The sequence below is a fragment of the Callospermophilus lateralis genome, chromosome 14, assembly GCF_048772815.1.
Source record: "Callospermophilus lateralis isolate mCalLat2 chromosome 14, mCalLat2.hap1, whole genome shotgun sequence".
In the NCBI taxonomy this organism is placed as follows: Eukaryota; Metazoa; Chordata; class Mammalia; order Rodentia; family Sciuridae; genus Callospermophilus; species Callospermophilus lateralis.
The window spans coordinates 43,813,745-43,839,279 of NC_135318.1; the positions used below are offsets into that span (position 1 = coordinate 43,813,745).

The following is a 25,535-nucleotide window of genomic DNA, read 5'->3' on the forward strand; positions in this document are numbered from 1 at the left end:
TGAGCCTACAGATCTGTGCATACTGTTGAGCCTTCTCCAATTTCTAGTTGTAGACCTCGGAAGCCTGGGGGACTACCTAGGGCTTGATGAACTCTGAGACACCTGCCAGTTCTAACAAAATTTGCATTGCAATTTGTGAATGGAGACTGGAGAAGATAAACAATGTCTCTCCATTGGATGGGAATTTAATGATGCCAATGCTACTCTTTTCCAAATAGAAAATGGTCTCGAGAAGAGATAATATCTTGGGTATTTTCCATTCTCTGTAGAAAATCACCTGGCATTATATCTACATATGCCTTTTAAGAGAACCCTTTGATTTATTCAGAATGTTTCATGTCATTACACTAACTGGGTGATTGTTTTATCAGAAAACCTTTATATGATCACATCTGAGGATGTTGGCCTTTTTTTGGATGCGTGTAGCTGTCCATCAAAAAAATAATTAACTGAAGTTGGCAGTGCACATCTCAAGTCAAAGGACAAAATACTCTGTTTAATCCTCCTTCGTGAGGAGACCCGAGAAAGGAAAACACCTGCCCTGGGCAACTCCATGAAGCAAGTTCTTCGTCATATTTGTATTAACAGTAATTATTTGTGTCCAGTTGTACAAATTCAGAGTTAAAACCTTAACTTAGCTTAAACCTAACTAGCCTTTTCCCTGAATGTTTTTATTCTTTCAATGTACACTTCAGTACCTTTTCACAAAAATAACGCCACCTAAAGAAATGAATGGGGCTCCTCCCTCAAAAGGAGCATCCTCAGTGGCTCCCCGTAGCTGCCCACCTGCTTCTCTTCCCACTTCCTCCAGGGCTGCCACAGTCCCCACCATGCTACCAATGGTGCAGTCGTCCCCAGACTGCCTCCTCGCGTACCCAACTACACCAGGGGACCGCCCTTTTCCTCTCCTGCAGGCACATAGTATTAGGGTAGTCACTGAATTTTTTTTTTCCTTCCTCACACACTGCTGTCACCGGGAGGTGTCTGGTCCGGTCCTCCTGAGCCTCATGTAATTTCTTCCTCTCCACTGAGCTGAATCCTATCCTTGTTCATTCCATTTAATGTAACTCAGGGGTTCCTCTAGCTTTGAATTTCCTTGTCCCTTGTGCATAATCTGAATATGCTGTCTTAAAATTCTCACTCTTTTTTTCCATATATACATTTTAATTCGACTTACAGATCTCAGAGTAAATATCAAGATTTCGTTGGTTCCTCGTGTATGACCCCCATTTACCTGTGCCTTTGCCTAGTCACTGATGCCTCCTTTCCCTCACTGCCAAATGGGGACAGTAGTTGAATCTGTCTTTGGCCAGTTCTCAAGCATATTAAGTTATTATGAAACACTTCTGTTCTTTAGGAGATCAAATAGCATGTGGAGAAACTTTTATAAACTGTGAGGTGCTATGTAAATGGCAGTGAAATTATACCACTTCAAACTTTCAAAACTATATCAAAGTGAAGTGTTGGATTTCTGTATAATTATGAGTGTCCCTAATAGTAATGGTCCTCCCTTGAATTGTGCAACTAAAATGGAAAAACCTATTCAATCCTTTGACTATATGGAAATATCACTCATATTTAGAAACATATTTCTATGTAATATTTCTACAGTATAGAGGTGTAAAGCTTTTAGTTAGAAAGCAATTATTTCTAAATATATACACACATTAAAAATGCCTGGGCAATATATCATAGGCTTATAGGAACTTACAAATAAATATTAAAAGGAAAATCATTTATTTCTAAACCTCGCTGCAATGAGCCCATTCTAATGGTTGAGTCACCTTTTTTTTTTTTTTTTTTTTTTTTTTTGTCACTGTGACCAAAAGACCTGACAACTTAAGAGGAGGAAAAGTTTGTTGGCTCGTGGTTTCAGAGGTTTAGTCCATGATCGGTTGACTCCATTGCTCTAGATCTGAGGTGAGGCAGAACATGGTGGAAAGGCCTGGGAAGGGGAAGCAGCCCAGGACATGGCAACCAGGAAGCAGAGAGAGCTCTGCTCACCAGGAACAAAATATAAACGGGAAAGGCATACCTCAAGTGACCTACATGCTCCTCTAGTCACAACCTGTCTACACCCAGTTAATCCACAACAGTGGATTAATCCACTAATTAGGTGATGGCTCTCATAACCTAATCACTTCACCTCTGAACATTCTTACATTTTCTCACACATGAGCTCTTGGCGGACACGTCCTATCTAAACCATAACAACTAGTTTGATCATTTGACAAAAAGATAAAAATATGATTCATCTCCCCTTTTTGGGGGGAGTACCAGGATTGCACTTGGGGGTCACTCAACCACTAAGCCACATCCCCAGCCCTATTTGGTATTTTATTTAGAGACAGGGTCTCACTGAGCTGCTTAGTGCCTTGCCATTGCTGAGGCTGCCTTTGAACTCTTGGTCCTCCCTCCTCAGCCTCCTCAACAATGGGGATTATAGGCCTGTTCCACCACATCCAGCCTGATTTATCTACTTTAAAAAAAATGTATTTGTTCTTTTTTAGTTAAAAATGACAATAAAATGTATTTTGATATATCATGCATACATGGACTATAACTTCCCTTTTTTGTGGTTGTACATGTTGTGGCATTACACAGGTTGTGTTTTCATATAAGAACAGAGGAAAGTTATGTCCAATTCTTTGCTATTCCCATACCCCTTCCTTCCCTTCATTTACCTTTTTCTAATTCAGTCAATTTCTATTCTTCCCACCTCCCCCCACTCATTGTGAGTTAGCATCTGCAAATCAGAGAGAACATTCAGCCTTTGGTTTGGGGAGATTGGCTGATTTCACATAGCATGATAGTTGCCAGTTGTATCCATTTACCAGCAAAGCCATAGTTTCATTCTTCTTTGTGGCTGAGTAATATTCCATTGTGTAAATGTATCACCTTTTCTTTATCCATTGATCTGTTGAAGGGCACAATAGATTAGCTATTGAGCTGCTATAAACATTGATATGGACGTGTCACTATAGCATGCTGATTTCAAGAGATTCATCTACTTTATTTATTTATTTTTTTAAAAATATTTATTTTGTTTATTTATTTTTATGTGGTGCTGAGGATCAAACCCAGTGCCTCACATGTGTAAAGGCAATTCTCTGCCACTGAGCCACAACACCAGCCCTCATCTACTTTATTCCAAGTTTGAGAACATTGGCATTTTCTATCATATTGCTATTAAATATTATGCAAAGTTTTGAAATTTTGGAACATTGAAAGTTTAAAAAATATTATTACAAGATTTTCTCATTGACCTAGAGGTAGGCTGAAATGTTTTCTTTGCTGTCACTATGAAACAATCTGTGCCTAATTCAGATATAGTAAATTATGTAATATGCACTGACACGAAAATACCAGTAACGCAGCACATCAGAGTACTCTATTTTAGATCCACTTATTTTATCTCTTACTTGCTAGTTTTGGACACTATGTGGAAATGCCCTAACTGCAAAAAGAGGGATATTTGGCAAAACGGGGGATCTTCAGACCATCCTTTGCCTTGCATGTGCCAAAGAAGACGTCACCTACTCTGGTGCTTTAAATGGTGACATCTACGTCTGGAAAGGGCTCAACTTAGTCCGCACCATTCAAGGAGCACACAGTGTGAGTATTACCATGTGGAAATTTGGAAATGACTTACTCAATCAGTTAAGATCACATATCCCTGTATTTCAGATGATTCTGTCAAATACTCCTGAAGTGTTCATGATTTCCCAAAGTGTTTTTGTTCATCGAAGAGAAAAAATATTTCATAATAACTGATTCTGTCCCAGTGGGTCTGGGATGCTGCTGCTGCTCTGTGGCCCACAGTTGGACTAAGAAGGCCATAGGCAGCTCTTGCTTTCATGCTAGTTGGTGAACTAGACCTTCCTCACTCCATTGAGGTGCTGGGTGTTGGCCCCTGCATTAGTGTCACAGGTTCCTAAAATGTAGGCAGATCCATTGGGTTCCTAAAACATTGCTTTTTAAAAAATACAATCTGTGATCAATTTAGAAATGGTTAAGGAGCACTAGAAGTACCTGGGGCAATGGTTATAATCATTGCAATACTAGAGAGTGAACCCAGGGCCTCACACATGCTCGGCAAGCAGTGAGCTACATATCCAGCCCTTTTTATTCTGTGACTGGGTCTCATTAAGTTGCCCAGGCTGGCTTCACACTTTGTGATCCTCTGGCCTCAGCCTCCTGAGTAACTGGGATTACAAGCATGCACTGCTACTCTGTTGATTGTTTTTCTTGTTGTTGTTTTTTAATTTAGCTGAGATGAAGACTGTTACAAATGGCTACTTGGTCTATTGTGAGAATTTCAGTAGAGAACAAGCTGTTTTATTTTTTTGTTTTGCTCTTGTGTTTTTAAATCAAGATTCAACTGTGGCAACTATAATGATTGCAGCATTATTTATTAATCAACAGGCTGGAATATTTAGCATGTATGCTTGTGAAGAAGGCTTTGCCACTGGTGGGCGAGATGGTTGTATACGATTATGGGATACTGATTTCAAACCAATCACCAAAATTGATCTCAGGGAGACAGAACAAGGATACAAAGGTAATATATGTATGAATGCTTATCTGTGACTCTGAGTGTTAAACACCATGCAAAGTTCTTTATTGATGTTTAAGAGGCATCAAATATAATGTGAAATTCTGTATTTCTCTGTACCTCACCTTATTCTATAAAAGATTAAGGAAGTTTATGTAAATACATTGAATAACACCAGCAATACATTAAAAATAAGTGGACATCCTTTTTCCCAAGTGGCACAAAAGTATCTGTATATGCAGGAGGTAGTTTTCAGTGATCAAACTAAGAAGTGCTGGACAAGTTGGTCACCCTAGATGTGACTTTGCTCAGTCTCTGAAAACAGAAATGAATGATAGGAAAAATGGGACAAGGAAATTATTATTAAAAAATAGCTTTGAACTAGTAGCCAGTTTAGAACTGGCTACTAGTTTAGTAGAAGTTTAGAACATGAACTCAGAGTTAGGGGGCCTGGGTTAAAGTCCAAATTTTAACTCATGATTTGAGACCTCGGTCAGATTTCTTAACATCTTTGGGCCTGTGCTTCCTCCTAAATGAGTGTAATATTAGCAGGGAACTCAGAGTTTCATGAGGATTAAATATACTTACACAGTGCTGGGGATAAATCATGATGCATAGTCAGCACTCTGTAAGGGTTAGCTGTAATTCCAACATACAGAATGTGGGTGTAGAATACAAAGCAGCTCATACACATTTTTGCGCTCTCAGGGTAGGCCTATTACCTTTTCATAGATAAAGAATTTGAAGCTCAGAGATAGTAAAGTAGAAAATGCAAATAGGAAAGATAAGACACAGTCACAGCAACGTTAATATTCTAAGCACAGATGGTCCCCAGACCTGACCCCAGGCTCCTATAGCCAGTGCTGAGTGAGGAGTGCTCAGTACCATGAGTCCTAGGATCCACGAGATGAAAACTTCAGTATTCTTCAAGGGACAGGGAATCACTTCCCGTTTGAGATCAGAGAGAAATTTCATGTGAGTCTTCTTAGTAAGGACCCTTGACATGGAGGTCCACAGTCTCTTGAAAGCCTGAAATGAGATATTCTTCATGGATCTTTATCACAAAGTCTGTACGTGGGCTGATGATGGTGCTGCCACACATGTTCTGTAGGCCATGTCTTGTGGCCATGTGCCCCACTCTCTGCTGCCTGGGGTAGATTTCAGAGGACTGAGAGAAGAAAGAAGGGACTGCACATGCCTCCGGCCATCCTCCTTCAATCAAACTTTCTTAAAAATTGAACATCTGGGAAGTGAGCTGGACATTGTACTTCCTGTTTGTTACCCCGAGGCCAGCTTCTTTATATAACCATTAAATGAAAGAAAGTGTCTTGACAGTTGGCTCTTACAGAGATTGGACTGTTCCTTCCCAGAGAGGCTCAGAATCCTGGTGTGGATCTATCTTTGGATACAAGTCACAGGGGGTGCATAGGAAGCTGTAGAATTTGAGGTTTACTTTGGTGTATGGACAAGGAGAGATCCGATAAAGGTCCTTAAGTTCTCCGTGTAGAGCATGATTCAGTGTAACTTAAAAAAATATTTAGAAAAATAGTTCAAATAGATATGAGCAAGCAAGTCCCTGTAACAGCAATATTTGGAAAAAAAAATAAAGCAGTCAAAATGTTTGACCTTGAACCTTCTTGACGTATCCTTCAAGGTATAACTAAAACCAAAACATTTCCTTAGATAACTTATGAGTTAACTTGCTAGATAGGATGGTTGACCGTAAACTGGCTAAGTGTTGGGAGAGCATAGACTTGACTTGAAATAATGACTTCCTTTTGGCAATGATATCATTATCACTTTGTTCACCTCTTTCAAAAATCGTATCTTATAACTAAAGTGTAAAATTTAAAGCACAGGGATCAGGACAGAAGCCATTATTAATTCACCCTGCTATAATTTTTTTTTAATCTGATATGAAGTCCTTAACCATGACTCTCAAAGGCCAGTTTAGGAACTGGTTCTAAATGAGCAACTATGTAATGAGGGTTTGTATTGATCACACACAATCAACCCCATGGCCAACTCCTGTTTCCCACGTCAAAGGAGGACAGTCAGGGATATCTTCCATCTTGTATCCCCCTCAGCAGATTCCCACCTGCCTTTGCAGGATCAAAGCAGTTCTTGATGGTGCATGGTGAACAGGTGGAACTTGAAATAAGCCTGCATCCTGTGGGATATGGCCTGTGGTACCTGGGTTTGAGGTACATTGGGGAGGGACTGCTATGCCTATTACATGAATGGCTAATGGGACAGTAGCCTATATTTCAAGAGGAGAAATGGACTGTGCTTTTAAAGATGTAGATTATGTTCCTGTTCAAGCCCAAGGGAGTCGTAAGTGGGGTGGGGAATGGGAAGGAGCTCCCAGGAGAGTTGGGGTAGGGACTGCTCAGAACACAGCCTCATAGATCACTGAATGTCCAGCCATCTTCTTAAGTTTTAGAATAGCTGCTCCTAGCTGATACTCTTGTCTACTTTTTAAACTGATGTTAATGCATCTTTTTAATAAAACTTCTTATGGTAATTAATGTTAATAGTATCTGTGAAACATGGGCTTAATGTGCTGGGAGCCATCAGCCAAGTAGGTATGACAATTTCCTTGCCAGCTACACCCATGCTGTCTAATGGAAGGACTCTTGAAAGGTGACCTTGCTCAAGGACCAGGGCGAATCCGTGTTTAGGGTGTCCCCGGTTTAGCATAATAGGAGATTAGGGTGTTCCCCCTTTAGAATAGGGCGGTTTAGCATAATAGGAGATTAGGGTGTTCCCCCTTTAGAATAGGGCGTATCCTGCTGCTGAGTTCCTCTTGAGTTCTTAGGGTCAGACAGTATATTTTGGGAGACAGAAGCCAAGGAGTAGAGGATTTTGGCAGAGTGTGGATTTGGGCAGAGAACGTGGATTCCCCCAGAACGTGTTTGTAGACGGCCGGTGTGAGTTCGGGAATAAAGAATTGCTGTTTGAATCTACAAGCTGTGTGGAGACTCGTGATTTGTGCCCAGCCAGAGACTGCGGCATTAATGTACTTTTTTTTTGGCTCATTCAAGTTTTAATTATTGAAATAAATTTTATCCACATAGCACCCATTTAAACACACCCCCCAGCATGGTGCCTGGGATGACCTACTTTGGAACTCTGTCACACAAGTCTCCTATGGACCATGAACTTTAATAGAGATGCTAGTGTCCATTCCAGCTCTCAGTGGAAAAACCATACACATCTCAAGTGAAAAGAACAAGAGGCTCCTGACTGAAGTGTTAGTAAAAACCAAATCCGACCCACCCATCACCCCAACTCGGAGTTCTCCAGCCTTCATGACCTGAGCTGTGCAGATCTTGAGCCAGAGCTCGGTGCCAACCTCACGCTAAAGAAGGCAAGGAGGCTGTTGTGTTTGGAAGCTGCTTTTGCATAGCTGAAACCCTAAGAGAGTCTCCGAATAGGTCTCCTGTTTTGATCACTGAACCAGCTCTCCAGGGACAAGGGTAGGACCTCTAGAACACATGGAGGTGTGTCCCAAGGCCACAGTGAGGCAGGAGTCCCCAAACAGGTGTGGGACTTAAAAAATGTAGGATCTGAGGAGGAGATCAGAGGTAATGAAGAGGTAAAGGGTTTTCTGGCCTAGACAGGTACCACGCCCTTGATCCCTCAGCCAGGGCCTTGACCTTTCAGCATGCCTTTTAGTGTGGGGTTAAAGAAGAGGGAAGAACACAGGGTGCAGAAAGGACAGAACAGAAAGAATGGAGTGGACAGGTGTTTGGGGTAGTTTATCACACCCTGAAGGAAATCTTGACCCTCTGTTCTATCTACTTTTTGTTTCAAAAGTGGAAATGAAGTACATTTGAAAGGAGCAAATCCAGGCAAGAAAATGTTAGAACATCTAGGCTCTCAGTTTGAACATGAACCTACATGTATGGATGGTTTTATGAGAACTTCTCCATATACATGAGCTTGCTTTCGTATTTTTGTTGTTTGTGTAACAATGACTGTTGAATTCATTTCCATGGAGATACAGTGATTTCTGAGTTTGCTCAAATGGCTTTCTAAACCAAATTTAGCCACAGAATTAGGGTCATATCCCAATACTCATGACTTGGTACTAATAATTATCTGTGTTTATTAAATTAAAAAAAAATAAAATTAAGAAGCCAGTATTTATCAGCATTTAGAAATCAAGTGTAATGTGATAAGCACAGTGTGCTACCTATAAAGACTTCCATTTCTTCTCCTGTAGACTTGTAGACCTATAAAATTAATCTGGCAATTTCCAAGTTTTTTTAATGTAAGGTTTGCATACATTTACATTTTCTAATAACTTGTTAGACATGGAGAGAATGATTTTTAAATGAACTGCAATACATACTAAGTTCAGAAAAAAATAATATAGCTTAATTATAAAGAGACACTATTTCTCATACATCTTTGTAATCAAGCTTGAGCTAATTAAGACATTTGACTTCCAGTGAAAACAATTAACCCTACTTTAGACTGAGGGTAAAATCAGTTTAGAGTCGGGTCACATTCACATCAACAAGAATCAGTTAAGGCCAGGATTGATTCTTAGGGCTCCTTCCTCCCCAACCTCCAGCTTATTCAAAGAAAATGTCCTTCACATAATCAGGAAGACCAGTCCTTGATCAAGGGAATCGTAGTGTTTTAGTTACACCAGCGACTTGGACATCTTTTGTGAGTTACTAGATTTTTTTGTGTTCAAATTTTCTCTAGTGCCAGTTGTACACGATGAATCAACAACCTAATTCATGTAGTACGTTAGCTTTCTGTCACTGACAAAATATCTGAGAATGACAATTTAAAAAGAGGGAAAATTTTATTTTGACTTACAGAGATATCAGTCCACTAACACTCAGAGCCATTATTTCTGACCTAAAGTGAGGCAGAACATCATGGTGAGGAAACAACATGGAGGAGGAAAGCTGCTCACTCCATGGAAGCTGGATGCAAAGAGAGGAAGGAGCTGGGGACAAGATGCATGCTTCTAGGGCACATCCTCAGTGGCCTCTGTCTTCCAATGAGGCACCACCTCCTTAAGATTCTACCACTTCCAAATAGTGCCACCACTGGGGACCAAGCCTTCAATACATGAGTCTCTGGGGGACATTTCATATCCAAACTATAACACTGAGCATCTTTTACCTGCAATTCTGAAAGTGAAACAGTTTAGAATAAAAATTTTGCTGACAAATAAAAATTTGTTAGCAGAACCCGACCTGAACAGCTATGAAGCTGGTTGGTGTCTTATACATGTGAATTTTCCATAGGTTTCACTACAGAAATGTTTGATTCGAGGTGGTATCTCAGATCCCAGTAGACATATTATGATTCCGAAGTCCAGACTTCTCTAAATTCTAAAATGCACCTGGTACCAAAGGATTTCAGATGTCTAGGATATTGGATTGCCAATACATATTTCAGTGAATATCAAATTCTGGAATTTCCAAGCTGGAAGAGATATTGGATGTCAGCAAGAACTCTTATCACCTTATAGATGAGTAGAAAGAAGCTTAGGGTCATTAGCATCGAGCTAAGTGTAAACTTAGGGCTCTCACTCATATCTCACCAAGCTTACTAATGGTGCATTTTGAATCTGATCATTTTAGAAGCTAATGGCTCAACGGGGTAAAATAATGTAGCTTAAAATGATTTATGGTAGTGGCAAGAGAAGCCAAAAATAATCCTTAAGGCAAGTCGACCAAAATGACTTCTATGGTGATAAGTTCTATGGTGATAAAATATTTTGAGTTAATGGTTATAAATGACTATGTCTAAAGGAATACACTAGTTAGTCACACAGCATAAGATGTATTATTTATCCATTTGGTAAATATTAAGCACCTACCAAGTGCCAGATATGTTCCTAGGAAGTCGGTAAGCTGTTCTGAAGTGCCTGCTCTAGTGATTAGTACATTTTATTTGGGGGAGAGGGTTGTTTTAATTACAAATGCATATTTACTGTTGCTGTGTCTAAAACTAAACTCCTGTCAGAGAGATCCTGCATTAAGCTGATCACTAAGCTAAAGTTAGAGGCTGAAGCCCCCAGGACAGAAGATTTTCCTCCTTAGACTTGTCACCATCTCCACTGCCCAGTCCCTGCCTGGGCTACCAGCATCTCTGACACTGATTACTGCAGTTGCTTTAAAATTTGTGTTGCTGCTTTGACCATTGTTCTCTGCACAGCAGCTACAAGGACTGTTCCAAGTTTTCATGAGTCAGATCTCATTATTCCTCTCCTCAAGACGCTGTGATGATTCCCCATTTTTTCCTCAAAAGGGCTGAAGTTTTTACAATGGCCACCTTCCTGCTCTGGCTCCTCCTTGTCAGGTCAAGTTGGCTCACACCTTCCCCTCTCTGCATTCCCAGGCTGTTCCCTCTGCCTGGAACACTGACCTCAAGAATCTGAACAAAAACTTCCCTCCTCCTCTTCAGGCCTGCTCTCTAGTGAATCTTCCCTGATAACCTACCTGGAGTTGCAGCCCCCTCTGTCTCCACCTGCTGGACACTCATCCCTTCTCCGGATCTACTTTTCACCTCAATACACAGCAGAATGGATGTGTTATGTTTACGGCCCTTCTGTTTTCAAGGACGAGGGTCTCTCATTTCTTGGATACCTCTGGAGCATTCACAACAGTACCTGGCACATGCCGGAAATAACTGTCAGATGAGAGTGAAGAGTGCATTCTGTGATGGGAGCGCAGAGCCCTGCTGTAGATCCGAGTGACAGCCATGCAGAAGGAGGAATGGATGACTTGCTCCTTGGTATCAACCTGCCGCATTCAAGCTTGACCCCCAAGGACCAAGATAGGAGGTCTTAGAACAGGATTAAGGAAGTGAGTGCCAAGGTCACATCTCTACTTGAGTTCTCGCCCTCCAAGGCAGAGAGTGGATGGGGAGGGATGGGTGAAGGTGGAGGCCAGGTTATACTTCCCTTCTATTATTGCCATTTTTCTCTGAGTACATGAGGGTCATATACCCTAGCAGCTGTCAGCCAGGGGCGACTTCATCTCCTAGAGAACCTTTGGCATTGTCTATAGGTGTGACTGGCACTTGCGGGTAGAGGTCAGGGATGCTTCTGTATCTCCTACAACACACAGGATAACCACCACAGTGAAGAATTGTCTCACCCCAAATGTTAATAGTGTTGCAGTTGAGAAGCCCTTGTATAAGATATTCAAAAGACCAACTCTCAAATCTGAGAGCAGCCTTGTTTACTGTAGAAACATAACTAGCCCACCCTGTTCTGGTCTCTTGGGTGGCTTCATTTCTTGCCTGTACTCCCTGTGGCCTCTGTCACACTTTCCCTGTGTGCCCACCATTCTCCTTTGGGCGAGGCCCTTCTGTCTCACTGTCTGTCCTTCTGCTGAGAAGGTGGCACAGAGGCATATGGTGTGGGAGCTGGGGACAGTGAGGCATGCAGCCAGGAGGCACAGCGGTGTTTGCTCAGACCCTGCATGCAATGTGGTGTCAGACGAGCAGAGGGCTGGCTGGCTGTTCCTTCTCCTAATTTCCCTGTAAACATCTTTCTGAGTCAGCCTCATATAAAAGCCAGCCTGGGAGTTCCCTCCCTGATGGGGAGACTGCAGGTTTCTATCTCTGCAGCCATGTTCCGCTGTATGGATCCTTGAGTTCCTATGCCTATAGGAGCTTGGGTCCTGTGGCACGGATTTTTTTGAAATAACCAGAGATTTTTTTCAAGAACCACTTTTGCTATGAATTCAGCTATAAATTTTCAGGGAAAGAGCCCTTGTAAAGGAAAACAGTAGATTGAAAACTAGCTACTCTCCCTCAGCAAGGCCCAGCATTTAAGGCTGGCTCTGGGGCGGCCAGGCACAATCTACACAGGTTTCATTTAACCTTCAAACAGCCCTGGGGTCCCCAGGCAGGGTGGCCTACTGGGCCCAAGATCTGGATAGTTATGCAAGGTGCCATATGTAGAACCAACCCTATACTTGGTTGAGTGCTTTGCTGTCATTGCCTTAAATCTTAATTTTCCTTTTTTAAATCGAGCTAGGGATATGAGTGTCAAGTACAGATTTTTTTTTAATTTTATTTTTGGTTAACACCTATTGTTCATATTAATGGAGTTCAGTGTGGTTTCATGCATGTGCTTACATGCACTGAACAAGTCCGCCTTCTCTTTATCCACCCTCCCCCCATATTTGTTTTCTTTTTTTTTTAAGCTTCCACATATAAGAGAGAACATGTGGTACTTGTCATTCTGTGTGCCATTTTGCTGCAAATGGCAAAATTTCATCCTAATGACTGAATCCTGTTCCACAGTGTACATACACCACATTTTCCTTATCCATTCATCTGATGATGGATACTAGGCCAATTTCCTACCTTAGCTCTTATGAATAATGCCTCAATAAAAGTGGAAGTGCAGGTATTTTGGTATGTTGATTTCATGTCCTTGAGATACCTAGAAGTGGGCTATCTGGATCATATGGGAGATCTACTTTTAGTTTTTAAACAATCACTGTACGTTTTCCATAAAGACTGTGCTAATTTATATTCCCACTAACAACAAATAAGAGTTACTTTTTCTCCACATCTATGCCAGCATTTGTTGTTTGTATTTTATTTTTGATAATAGCTACTCTAATTATAGTGAAATGGTATCTCGGAGTTTTGATTTGCATTTCCCTACTGGCTAAAGCTATTGAGCATTTTTTTCATATTTGTTGTCCACTTGTATTCTTTTGAGAAGTGTCTATTCAGATCATTTACCCATTTTTAAATTGGATTACTTAGGTATTTCTTTAAGCTCTTTGAGTTCTTTACATAGTCAGGATATTAACCTTCTGGCAAGGGGAATAGTAGGCAAATGTTTTCTCCCATTTTGAAGGTTGTCTCTTTGCTCTGTTGATAGATGTTGTTGTCTTTGTTGTTCAGAAGCTTTTGAGCTTTATATAATCCTATCTGTCGAATTCTGCTTTTGTTTCCAGTGCTTTGGGGGTCATGTCCAGAAAATAATCAGCCTTAGCAACTTAGCAAGGTCCTAAGCAACTCAGTAAGACCCTGTCTATAAATAAAACACAAAAAGGGCTGGGGATGTGGCTCAGTACCAATGTCATGAACTATTTCTCTACATTTTCTTTTAGTACTTTCAGAGTCTCAGGTCTTATCTGTTTCAGGTTTTTATTTTTTCTTTGTTTTTTTTTTTTTGTTTTGTTTTTTAAATCTATTTTGAGTTGATTTTCTACAGGGTGAGAGACAAGATCAAAACTTCTGCATGTAAATTTTCAGTCTTCCCAGTGTTATTGAAGATGCTATCTTTAGGGTATATTTTTGACCCCTTTGTCAAGAATCACTTGGTTATAGATGTGTGTGTTTAATTGGGGGATCTCTATTGTGTTCTGTCCACATATGTGTCTGTTTTTATGCCCATGCCAGGCTGTTTTTATTACCACAGCACTGTAGTATGTTTTGAAATCAGGTATTATGATGTCTCTGAGTTTTGTTGGTATTTTGATGGGGAGTGCCTTGAATCTGTAGATTGCTTCAGGTTGAATAGATATTTTAAAGACATTAATTCTTCCAATCCATGAATGTGGAAGCTCTATCTTTTTGTGTCATCTTCAATTTCTTTCATCAGTATTTTGCAATTTTCACTGGAGAAGTGTTTACTTCCTTGGTTAAACTTATTTATATTATTTATTTTTAGCTATTATCCATGGGATTATTTCTCAGCAAATTTGATATTTTAAATGGAAAAACTATTGATTTTGTATCCTGCTATTTTCCAGAATTTATCAGTTCTAATAGCCTATTGGAGGAGTCTTTACATTTTTCTATCCCTACAAACCAGGATAATTTGACTTTCCCCTTTCATATTTGTATGCCTATCATTTCTTTCTCTTGCCTAGTTTCTCTGATTAAAATTTCCAGTACTGCCGGGCATGGTGGCATATGCCTGTAATTCCAGTGGCCCAGGAGGCAGAGGCAGAAGGATAAGGATCTTGAGTTCAAAGCCAGCCTTAGCAACTTAGCAAGGTCCTAAGCAATTCAGTGAGACCCTGTCTATAAATAAAACACAAAAAGGGCTGTGGCTGTGGCTCAGTGATTGGGTGCCCCTGAGTTCAATCCCTGGTTTAAAAAAAATATCTAGTACTATATTGAATAAGAATGGTAACAATGGACACCCTTGTCTTGTTCCTGTACTCAGAGGAAATGCTTTCAGCTTTTCCCCATTCAGTGTGATGTTGGCTGTAGGTTTATCATATCTGCATAGCCTTTATTATGTTGAGGTTATGATTCTTTTATACCTAATTTATTCAAGACTTTTTCATGAAGAAATGCTGAATTTTATCAATACATTTTCTGCATCTGTTAAGATGATAGTGATTTCTTAATGTAAAAATATTTATTAAAAATTGTTTATTTGAAAAGAAGAGGCCCAGAATAACTAAAGCAATCCTTAGCAGGAAGAGTGAAGCAAGTGGCATCACTATACCAGACCTTAAACTACACTTCAGAGCAATAGTAACAAAACAACATGGTATTGTCACCAAAATAGACTGGTAGACCAATGGTACAGAATAGAGGACACAGAAACTAACCAACAAAATTACAATTATCTTATATTAGACAAAGGTGCCAAAAACATGCATTGAAGAAAAGATATCCTCTTCAACAAATGGTGCTGGGAAAACCGGAAATCCATGTGCAACAAAATGAAATTAAACCCCTATCTCTCACCATGCACAAAACTCAACTCAAAATGGATCAAGGACTTAGGAATACAACCAGAGACCCTGCGTCTAATAGAAGAAAAAGTAGGCCCTAATCTTCACCATGTGGGATTAGGCCCTAACTTTCTTAATAAGACTCCTTTGGTGTAAAAATTAAAACCAAGAATCAATAAATGGGATGGAGTCAAACTAAAAAGTTTCTTCTCAGCAAAAGAAATAATCTGTGAGGTGAATAGAGAGCCTATATCTTGGGAGCAAATTTTTTACCCCTCACACATCAGAAAGAGCACTAATCTCTAGGGTATATAAAGAACTAAAAAAGTTAAACTCAAAAAAAAAAAACAACCCAAAAAACCAAATAGCCCAATCAATAAATGGGCCGAGGACCTGAACAAACACTTCTCAGATGATGATATACAATCAATCAACAAATATATGAAAAAAATATTCATCATTGCTAGCAATTAGAGAAATGCAAATCAAAACTACTCTAAGGTTTCATCTCATTCCAGTCAGAATGGCAGCTATTATGAAGACAAACAACAATAAATGTTGGGGAGGATGTGAGGAAAAAGGTACACTCATGCAGTGCTGGTGGGACTGCAAACTGGTGCAGCCAATATGGAAAGCAGTATGGAGATTTCTTGGAACCACCATTTAATCCAGCTATCCCTCTCCTCAGTCTATACCCAAAAGACTTAAAAACAGCATACTTCAGGGACATAGCCACATCAATGTTTATAGCAGCAAAATTCACAATAGCTAAACTGTGGAGCCAACCTAGATGCCCTTCAGTGGATGAATGGATTAAAAAAAAACATGTGGCATATATGCACAATAGAATATTACTCAGCAATAAAAGAGACTAAAATCATGGCATTTGCAAGTAAATGGATGGAGTTAGAGAAGATAATGCAAAGTGAAGTTAGCCAATCCCAAAAAACCAAATGCCAAATATTTTCTCTGATATAAGGAGGCTGATTCATAGTTGGGTAGGGAGGGGGAGAATGGATGGAATAGACAAACTCTAGATAGGGCAGAGAGGTTGGAGGGGAAGGGAGGTAACATGGGGTTAGAAATGATGGTGGAATGTGATGATCATTATTATCCAAAGTACAGGTATGAAGACACAAATTGGTGTGAATATACTTTGTATGCAACTAAAGATATGAAAAGTTGTGCTCTATATGTGTAATAAGAATTGTAATGCATTCTGCTGTCATATATAAATAAAAAATTGTTTATTTGTGCAGGCACTGAGAAAATAGGGCTGTGGGGAAAAGAAAGACAAAGGCTCTGCTATTGTGGAGTTTTAGGTTCTAATATAGTATTATATATAATATACAATATAATATAGGATATTATGAAGCAACCGTATGACCTAGTTCAAATTAGTGAAATGTTTGTGGAGGTGATGGGTGCCACTTCCTGATCTACATTAAAAATTTCCCATGGGGGCTGGGGATGTGGCTCAAGCGGTAGCACGCTCGCCTGGCATTCGTGCGGCCCGGGTTCGATCCTCAGCACCACATACAAACAAAGATGTTGTATCCGCTGATAACTAAAAAATAAATATTAAAATTCTCTCTCTCTCTCTCCTCTCTCACTCTCTCTTTAAAAAAAAAATTTCCCATGTATGATCTTCTATTGTTCCCTGTTTGCTGATTAGACGCCAGCTCTTAGGGAAGCCTTAGAAGTCATGTGTTGAAGATGAGGCTCCATTAGCCTGAATCTATTTTTTCAATTCATTATAATTAGTTATATATGATAGTAGAATGCATTTGGGTACTCTGACATTAGATAAATATAGATTTATAATCATTATATCTTCTTGTTGAATTGATACATTGATCATTATGTAGTGACTGCCTTTGTCTTCTTTTATAGTTTTTTTTTTTTTTCTTAAAGTATACTTTGTCAGATACAAGTATAGCTACTCCTGCTTGTTTAGGTTTTCATTTGCATGGAATATCATTTCCCATCCTTTCAGTCTGCATGTGTCTTTACTGGGGAAGTGAGTTTCTTGTAGGAAGCATATTATTGGATCTTGTTTTGTTTATGTACTTTCAACCAGCTAGTTTTCATTTAGCCACTCAATCTTTTAATTGAAAAATTTAGTCCATTTACATTTAGGTTTATTATTGATAAGTAAGGAATTATTACTGTCATTTTGTTGATTTTCTTTTAATTGGTTCAAATATTATTTGTTCTCTGTCCCTCCTTGTTCATCTTTGTGGTTTGATGGTTTATTGCATTGATATTTCTTTTCTGTTTCTCTTTTGCATATCTATTTTGCTAGTGGGATTTACGCTTTCACATGTTTTTATGGTGGTAGTCATCTTTCTTTCACTTCTAGAGTAGGACTCGCATGAGAATTTTTTACAAGGCTGGTCTGGCAGTTATGAATTCCCTCAGTTTTTATATGTTTTGAAAGGTCTTTATTTCTCCTTTGTTTTTAAAGTTAATCTTGCTGGATATAATATTTCTTTTAGGACTTGGAATATGTCATTCCTTTCCCTTCTGGCCTGTAATGTTTCTCTTTTAGTTTAATGGATTACCCTTAAATGTAACTTGGCATTTTTGCAGATTTGAGAATTATCTGTCTTTTGAAATTTTTATCATAATCGGTTATGGTGATTTTTTTTTCTGGTCTTGTCTTTTTGGATCCTGTAAACCTCCTATACAGAAAAGTCCATATCTTTCCAAGATTAGGAAAGTTTTTTTGCTGTTATTTCATTGGATAGGTTTTCTTTACCCTTACCTTTTCTCTTTTCCTTTGGATATTAAGAAATGTGGAAATTTGTCCATTTAATGGGGTCACCTTGGTCTTTAATGATCTCGTCATTCTTTCTTCTTCTTTTAAATATCTCAAAAAAACTGTCTTCAAGTTCAAGTACTCTTTCTTCTGTTTGATCTGTTCTGTTGTTGAAGCTTTCAACTTTATTTTTATTTAACCTATTGAGCTCTTTATTTCCAAATCTTTTTCAAAATCCCTTTGCTGAATTTCTCATTATCTCATTAGGAAGACAATATCCTGCATTGTCTTTCTAATTTCATTTAACTATTTATTGGTAATATTGTGGATCTCATTGTGCTTTTTCCCTATATTTTTTATTGGTGCATTCTAGTTGTAAATATTGATGAGATTTGTGGTCACACATTCATACATGTACACAATATGACAATAGAATTTGGCCAATATCACTCCCTAGCACTTTCCCCTAATCCCCTTCAATGTACTTTTTTATAATCATTCTTTTAAATTATCAGGGATTTTATCCATATTGATGTCTATGTCGTTCATTGCTAGAGAATTTCTGTGTTCTTTTAAAGGCATTATATTGCCTTGTTTTGTCCTATTTCTGATACTTCAGAAATGAGATTTACACATCTAGTGGATCAGGTAAGTCTGCCACTTTTACAGGATGAACTTCTTAGTAAGTGGCTTTCTCTAGGAGATATGTCTTGGGGTGTTGGTTTGTTAAGCAATGCCAAATTTTATTTCCAGGTAGGCATTAAATAATATAGTTTTCCTGTAGCTTCTTTGATTATAATTATTATATTGGGCGCAGTTCATACCACACCAGAGTTGGAGAGACCCCATTGTGTCTGTAGGTCACACAAAAGGGGGGCACTTTATTCTAGGGGTTCAGGTAGGTGTGGGGCACATATCAGTGAGTGTGGGGTGCTCACTATGTGGCTACTCTTACAGTGGGGCTGGTAGCTCCAATTGGGCAGTAGAGGTTTTCCCAGGCACTGTTAGTGCCAGCTCTGCTCCTAGTAAGGGTCTCTGACACTGGGGGCCCAGACAGTGGTGAGGGGCCTGCAGCACTTGTCCTCTGCCTATTGAATGGTGCAGGCTCAGATATTACACAGGGAGAAGTGGTGGGAGGAGCCACATCACCGCCTCGGTGGTGGCACTCACACCATCCTGACAGTGGTGGAGAGTTAGATGAAGTGAGCATATGGAGTGGTAGTGGGAGGCCAGTGTGCCTCTCTGTTGCTTCGCTGGCAGTACAGGTGTATGGGTGAGGTGGGGGCTGGAACTGTGGAGTTGTTCCAGACCCCCTTAGCACACTCCTGTGGGCAGAGCAGCATTGGGAACTACTGGCCATCCCTCCCTACCCTGTCAACAACAGGCACCTCAGCATGGTGACGGGGCCGGGGATAGCAGGAACTGGTTATATAGAGGCTCTGCTGACAGTCTTGGCACTGACCCGAGTCTACATGTGGTTGACTGTGCTGTGAATCAGAGGGCAAGCCCCTGGTCTTCTGGTTCTGGAGGGTATCAACCGCAGTCCTCTCTGTGTCCCTTCCCTTCCATGTGGTAATATCCATCCCTTACCGTGCAGTACACCCAGCAGGTTTGGGCCTCAGTTGCTCTGCTGGGTTAAGTTGGGTTTGCAAGGCTGTGAGTAGAATGTGGGGTCCCAGAGGACTGTGGAACTTTCCAGTAGCTAGGGTTGCCAGTGTCTGGGCTGATATTTTTCTGGGACTTTCCTCTGCACCCTTATCCCTACAAAGGGGAGTCTCCCCTTCCCTGGCTGTGGAACTAGAGTGGCAGATACTGGGGTGCTTTCTCTTTCTATGCTTTTGTCCCAAGTCTTTGAATCTTACAAAGTCCCAGTCTCTGTCATACTGATTCCCATGTTGCTCACCTCAAAATTCAGTCATACGCTTATTACCTTAGTTCTTCTTTGTGGAGGAGGAAGATGCTATGTACCTTTTATCCATCCATATGAAATTCTTAATATTTTTAAACAAGGGGCTCCATGCTTCCATTTTGTACTGAATCTCAAAATTCGTGAGGCCGGTTCTCTCTCTCAGTCAATCCCTGAGGAGATGCGTGTCTTCCCTCCTCTTGTTTCCCAGCCTTGCCTTTGAGACATCCCATCAAGGCCAGGAACTTCTGGGTCCAGGCTCCTAGGTGGTCTCTTTCATCCTTGAAAAGGGGTTCAAAGGCCCCTAACACTTGCTCTTACATCTGGGTGAAATCTTGTTCTCTTAGTGCCTCTTATTTCCCTCACCCTCCAGGCACTCCTTGGAATTGCATCTCTAATGATATTAGGTTGACAGGAGACAGCCATCACCTTGTCTTGTTTAGTAATCTTTGCTGCGTGCTGTGGGTACACATCCACAGAGATAGGAAATATACCTTTGTGGAGAACAGAATTTGCTTCCAAATTGAGCTGGCAGAATCTTTTATTTCTGTTGCTTGCTTGCTCCGTGACTTGGCAAGAAATATAAACTTTCTATGCTGTAATCTCCTCCTTTATTCAACAACTATTGATATCTCAACAACTATGGACGCCTGGTGCAGTCCATGGAGTTAATGATAGTACCTCCCCCTAAGTCACCACCAGCATTCATGAGCTCGGGGCTCAGTATTGGTGCTGAGGGTCCTTACTGCCCACTTTCAGGACTCGCTTGTTGATTCAGAATCAACAAGCTTCTTAGGCTGGCACAGTGTTGCACACCTTTAATTTCAGTGAATTGGGGAGGCTAAGACAGGAGGATTGCAAGTTCAAGGCTAGCCTTAGCAAATTAGCAAGACATGAAGCAACCTAGTGAGACCCTGTCTCAAAATATAAAGGGCTGGCAGTGTAGCTTAGTGGTAAAGCACCCTTGGGTTAAATCCCTAGTACAAAAAAAAAAAAAAAAAAAAAAATCAGCTTTCCAAGGTTGCATTGTCTCTGGCCTGTAGTGCATCAGGCCTAAGTCTTTCTACCCTGCTGCGGTAGATCTGCCAGCAGCAGCTGAGGATCCATCGCTTGAGCATTGCCTGGTGATGCAGCCTGGCGCTCTACATTGCCACCAGTCTGGCTAAAGTCCTAGAACACTGTAACTGGGCTTGGCAGGCAGTGTTCTCAACCCTGGTGACCTAAAAATAACTATGCCTTGCCCAACTCCAGACCAGTTGAGAGGAATCTCCGGGTGGTGTCCTGACATCTGTATTTTTTAAACCCTCCATGTAGATTCTGATACACAGTAAGTGTTGGGAACAACTGCTGTCATTTCTTTACCATATTTTTAGGCCTTGGAGCAGCAGAATTAAGAATCATTAAGAATCAAACTCTGCCCTGTTGCCAGTTTTCTCCTTAGGCCAAATAATCGAGAGTCCATTTTATTCACACAATTGTTCTCTGTTGGACAGCTCCTTTGCTTCTGAGAGTTTGTAATGCTATCCCATCAAAATTATAAAACAACTACACAAAAGAGTTGTAACACAAGAACTATCTGAGACTTGGGGGAATGTATGTGTGGTAACATCTTCATAGCTCTTGGCTGACTCTATGGGACTGGAATCTGAATACACACACACACACACACACACACACACACACACACACAGAGTGCTACACTGAAACATAAACGACCCTGACAAGGCACAAAGACCTGATGGTTAAAATAATAATTTATATCGATGGATTCCCTCAGTGCCAGACATATGTAGGGTGTTACTGCATTGAATCCTCATGATGCTGTGAAGTGGGAGTGCTAATGTTATCTTCACTTTACAGATGGAGAAACTGAAGATTTGGAAAATTAAATAACTTGCTATGTGTCCCTGGGACAGGCTGGGGCTGGGATACAAACCCAGTCTATTTAAACAACTAGTGAAAAATAAGCACTGTCCTTTAGTAATGAGGTCTGTGTTGATTTTTTCATGGACCAGATCTCCCTGAGCCCAGGTTTCAGGATGGTAGCAGAAAGTATTAGAAGGATGCTGTTTTCTGCTTTCTCGTCTGAATGTAAAAACCAGAGTAATGTGCTGGTTAAGAATTTGATCTTAGGCTAAGGATGTAGCTTCATGGTGCATAACACTTGCCTAGCATGTGTGGGGCCATGGGGACCATCCCCAGCATAATGGTGGAAAGGGATGGGGGAGGAAGTTTTGGTCCTAGCCTTAGAGGATTTTCAGGTTTAAATGGGTGGTTTGCTCCCTGCTGCCATCTGCTGACCATGTGTACCAAGCTCAGCCCAGAGCTCCACATTTCTCACAGCAAGTTGTGGAGAGGGGCCATAGGATCCAAAATGTGGATGGCTCTCCCTACTGTCAGAAATATCTACAATGTGCATTTTTAAGAAGAAAAGAGTGTTACTGAGGCTTCACGTAATGACATGGCTTTTTCTGCCTCTCTTCACTATTGGCATGTTTCTCATCATATTCCAAATCATACCCTGGGTTTCCCTGACTCCCAGAATAGAAGATAAAGAAGCAGAGACAGGCTTGATTATTTCCCAGTGCAGTGATGGCCTTGGCAGTCTGCTAGGGCACCACAGTCATCTTCCTCTTCTCTGTGTTTGTATTAGGGAAGTTAGACCAAGCCTGGATACACAGGGGGAAGGGAAAGACTGTCAGAACCTCATCAGGGATCTGTCACTCTGCAGGATGGCTCCAGAATGTGCCCAGAAGAGACTGTGCTTCTCTCCATACCTCTTGCAGGCAGAGAAGCAGTTAGGTTTAGAATATTGAAACCAGGGTATTGCTAGGAAGCTTGAGATACAATTCTCTCCTCACCGATGTGCTTCGGGAAGTAATTCCTATTTAAAATTATTATCTTAAGAATGAGACTGACCCTGCGTCTACTCAGTTGCCTGGTAGTAGACTCCAGGGGTCAGCTTGTCTGATGTCACAAAAGTTAAATTTTCTGTTTAAAGAAGAGAAATGTGTGGAGAAGCTCAATTGGTCTCAGACATGCTCACAGCTCACTAAGTTTGTTGAAAATGACAAAAATGTAGCACTCCTCCTCCTCTCCTCCTGCTCCTCTGTCCCCTCTCCTTTTCTGTCTTTCCCTCTCCACTGCCCCCATATTCAGCCAGAGACATCCCTGGTGGTGTAACCTCATTGCCGTTTTTAAGCCCTCTTACATTACTTCACCAGAAGCCCCTTGTCTCCTAGTACCACTGACTAAAGGGTGGGAGCCTCAGACCCCTGCCTCTTGATCTCCTGTTTCCCAGTCCTCTCCTTGCCGGGCCCCTGGAGCTCCTCTGAGAATGTAGTCTGAAGAGGGTGTGTGCCATGTAACTTAAGTCTGGGCTGAGTTGGAATGTTCATCTTTGTTTTCGAGCTTCTTTTGGTACCAGGGATTGAACCCAGCGGTGCTTAACTACTGAGTCACATCCCCAGCACTTTTGATATTTTATTTAGAGACAAGGTCTCCCCTAAGTTGCTTAGAGGGCCTTGCTAAGTCGCTGAGGCTGGCTTTGAACTGGCCATCCTCCTGCCTCAGCCTCCTGAGCAACTGGGGTTATGGGCATGTGCCACCACACCCAGCCTAGCAAGACTGTTTTTTAAATGTTAATAGTTGCCAATTCCAGGTGATAATTTGTGGGTTTCTTGGTACTTTTCTGAATCTGTTCCCACAAGTAAGGCTAAAAAATAGTGGGGTAGTAGAGAGAATAATGTTTGTACATTGGACCAAATAGAACCTCAGGTCCTTGGGAGAAGTTTGTTTTCAAGCCATTTAGCCTTCTGTGACTAGACATGGTTTTAGAGACCAGGGGGAGAATTGGTGTGTTTGTGCCTACCGTGAAGACGTGGATTTCAGGCCTGCTTGGAATAAGGAAGTGGCTTTGAAACGATGGGATTTTAAAAGGACTTGTGCCTTGAAAATTCAATATCAGTTAAAATATATAGCACATCATCGAGCCTTGCATGTTCAATATTGAACTCCAGTGTCAATCATATAGTCATTTTTTAAAAATTAATATATCCCTCTTCCTTTGTTCTCACTGAGAACAGGAATAGTATCTTTTATTCCTTGGTTATACTAAGGACTTGAGAAATATTTGTGATTTTTATATTTGCTCATTCATTCATTAATTCTCATTGAGCATCTACTACCTGCCAGCTATTTTGCTAGGTTCTGAGGACACAACAGTAAATAAAACTGAGCTCTCTCATCTTCACAGAAATCCCCTCCTAGTGGGAGGAATCAGTGAATGACAGATATTAGAACATCATTAACTCTTTTTTAATATTTTTTTAAATTTTATTTATTTTTTTTATTTAGCTACACATGACATTACAATGATCTTGGCAATTCATACATTTGAATCATTGGGGTATAATTTCTCATTTTTCTTTACTTCCTGAAAACTCTGAAGAGCAAGTGCTGCACCTTTCTGTAATAAAATTATGGGTAATGCAAAGCCAACTAGGGAAGTGGCAAATCCAGCCCCTTCCTGTCAGCCCCCTGCAGGAGCTCACAAAACACAAAGGAGGAAGCAAGAACATGGGAACATGGGAAGAGATAAGGATAATTGGGCCAAAACTATTCTGCGGGCCAGTGGCCCCTGCACCACAGAGCTGTGTGCCATTGGCCTGTCTGGGTGCTTCCCCACGCATCTTCCTTCCCATCCTTGCAGTCCATCCTGATGCTTGCAGCAGAGGATTTTAAGTGGCCGTGAGCCAGCTGTTGCCAAGGTATCCCCACACACAGCAGGAATAAAACATCTGCCTGTGTGCTTTTTTCCTTCCACTTCAGGACATGAAATGACAAATTCAGAGTGAGGAATAAGGAGCAGTATCTCATACAAATAGCCTTGTGTCCCAAAGAAAAGCAAACAAAAACCACACATCCCAGAAAACAAAAGTCATACACCTGCTGCCCACACGTGCACAGGCTCCCTACTCTCCACACCCCGAGCAGAGCGTAGTGTGGATGAACCTATATCAACGCAACATCATCACCCACAGTCCATAGTTAGGCTTCACCCTTGGTGTTGTATGTTCTATGGGTTTTGACAGATGCATGATGACATGTGTCTGTCATCATAGTGTCCTACGGAATAGTTCTACTGCCCTAAAATTCCTGTGCTATATTTATTCCTCTCTCCTGAAGTTTCCATCTTGTCACGGTGTCATTAGAATTCTGTATTTGAAATATTTTTGATAGAACTGGCCTTTCAACCCACTAGAACGACTTTCTTGGTCAATATTTATTTTTAAAAAATTGTAAAATGAATTCTTTATAGAGCTTCCTTTTGCTTTCAAAGGATCTCAAATTTGGATGATAAGTTACAGACTCTCCATAATTACAGTCTATACCTTAGAGGGGGAAAAACTGATCTCCAGAGAGGAGAGGGCTTCCTGGAGTCCCTGGCCAACCAGATAAAGAACAAGAGTGAAACCTGGGTCCTGAGCTTCTGGAACACTATTCCAAAGACATGATCTGGACAGGCAACTCAGATGGCAAAGCTTATTGCAGCCTTACTGAATTTAAAAGGAGTTAAGAAAATGGAATTGCTTGTGTAATTTCTAACTCAGATGT

The 25,535-nt window shown here is 40.7% G+C and overlaps 1 protein-coding gene across 2 annotated transcripts in view; it reads left to right on the forward strand.

Annotated features, from left to right (window-relative positions):
- Window positions 1-25,535, forward strand: part of Eml6 (EMAP like 6) — a 269,171-nt gene that overhangs the window by 122,624 nt on the left and 121,012 nt on the right. For both annotated transcript variants that reach the window (XM_076832837.2, XM_076832835.2), the window contains exons 5-6: window positions 3,430-3,615; window positions 4,426-4,561. In XM_076832837.2, coding sequence (XP_076688952.2) covers window positions 3,430-3,615; window positions 4,426-4,561 — 322 coding nt within the window. The remainder of the gene's footprint in view (window positions 1-3,429; window positions 3,616-4,425; window positions 4,562-25,535) is intronic.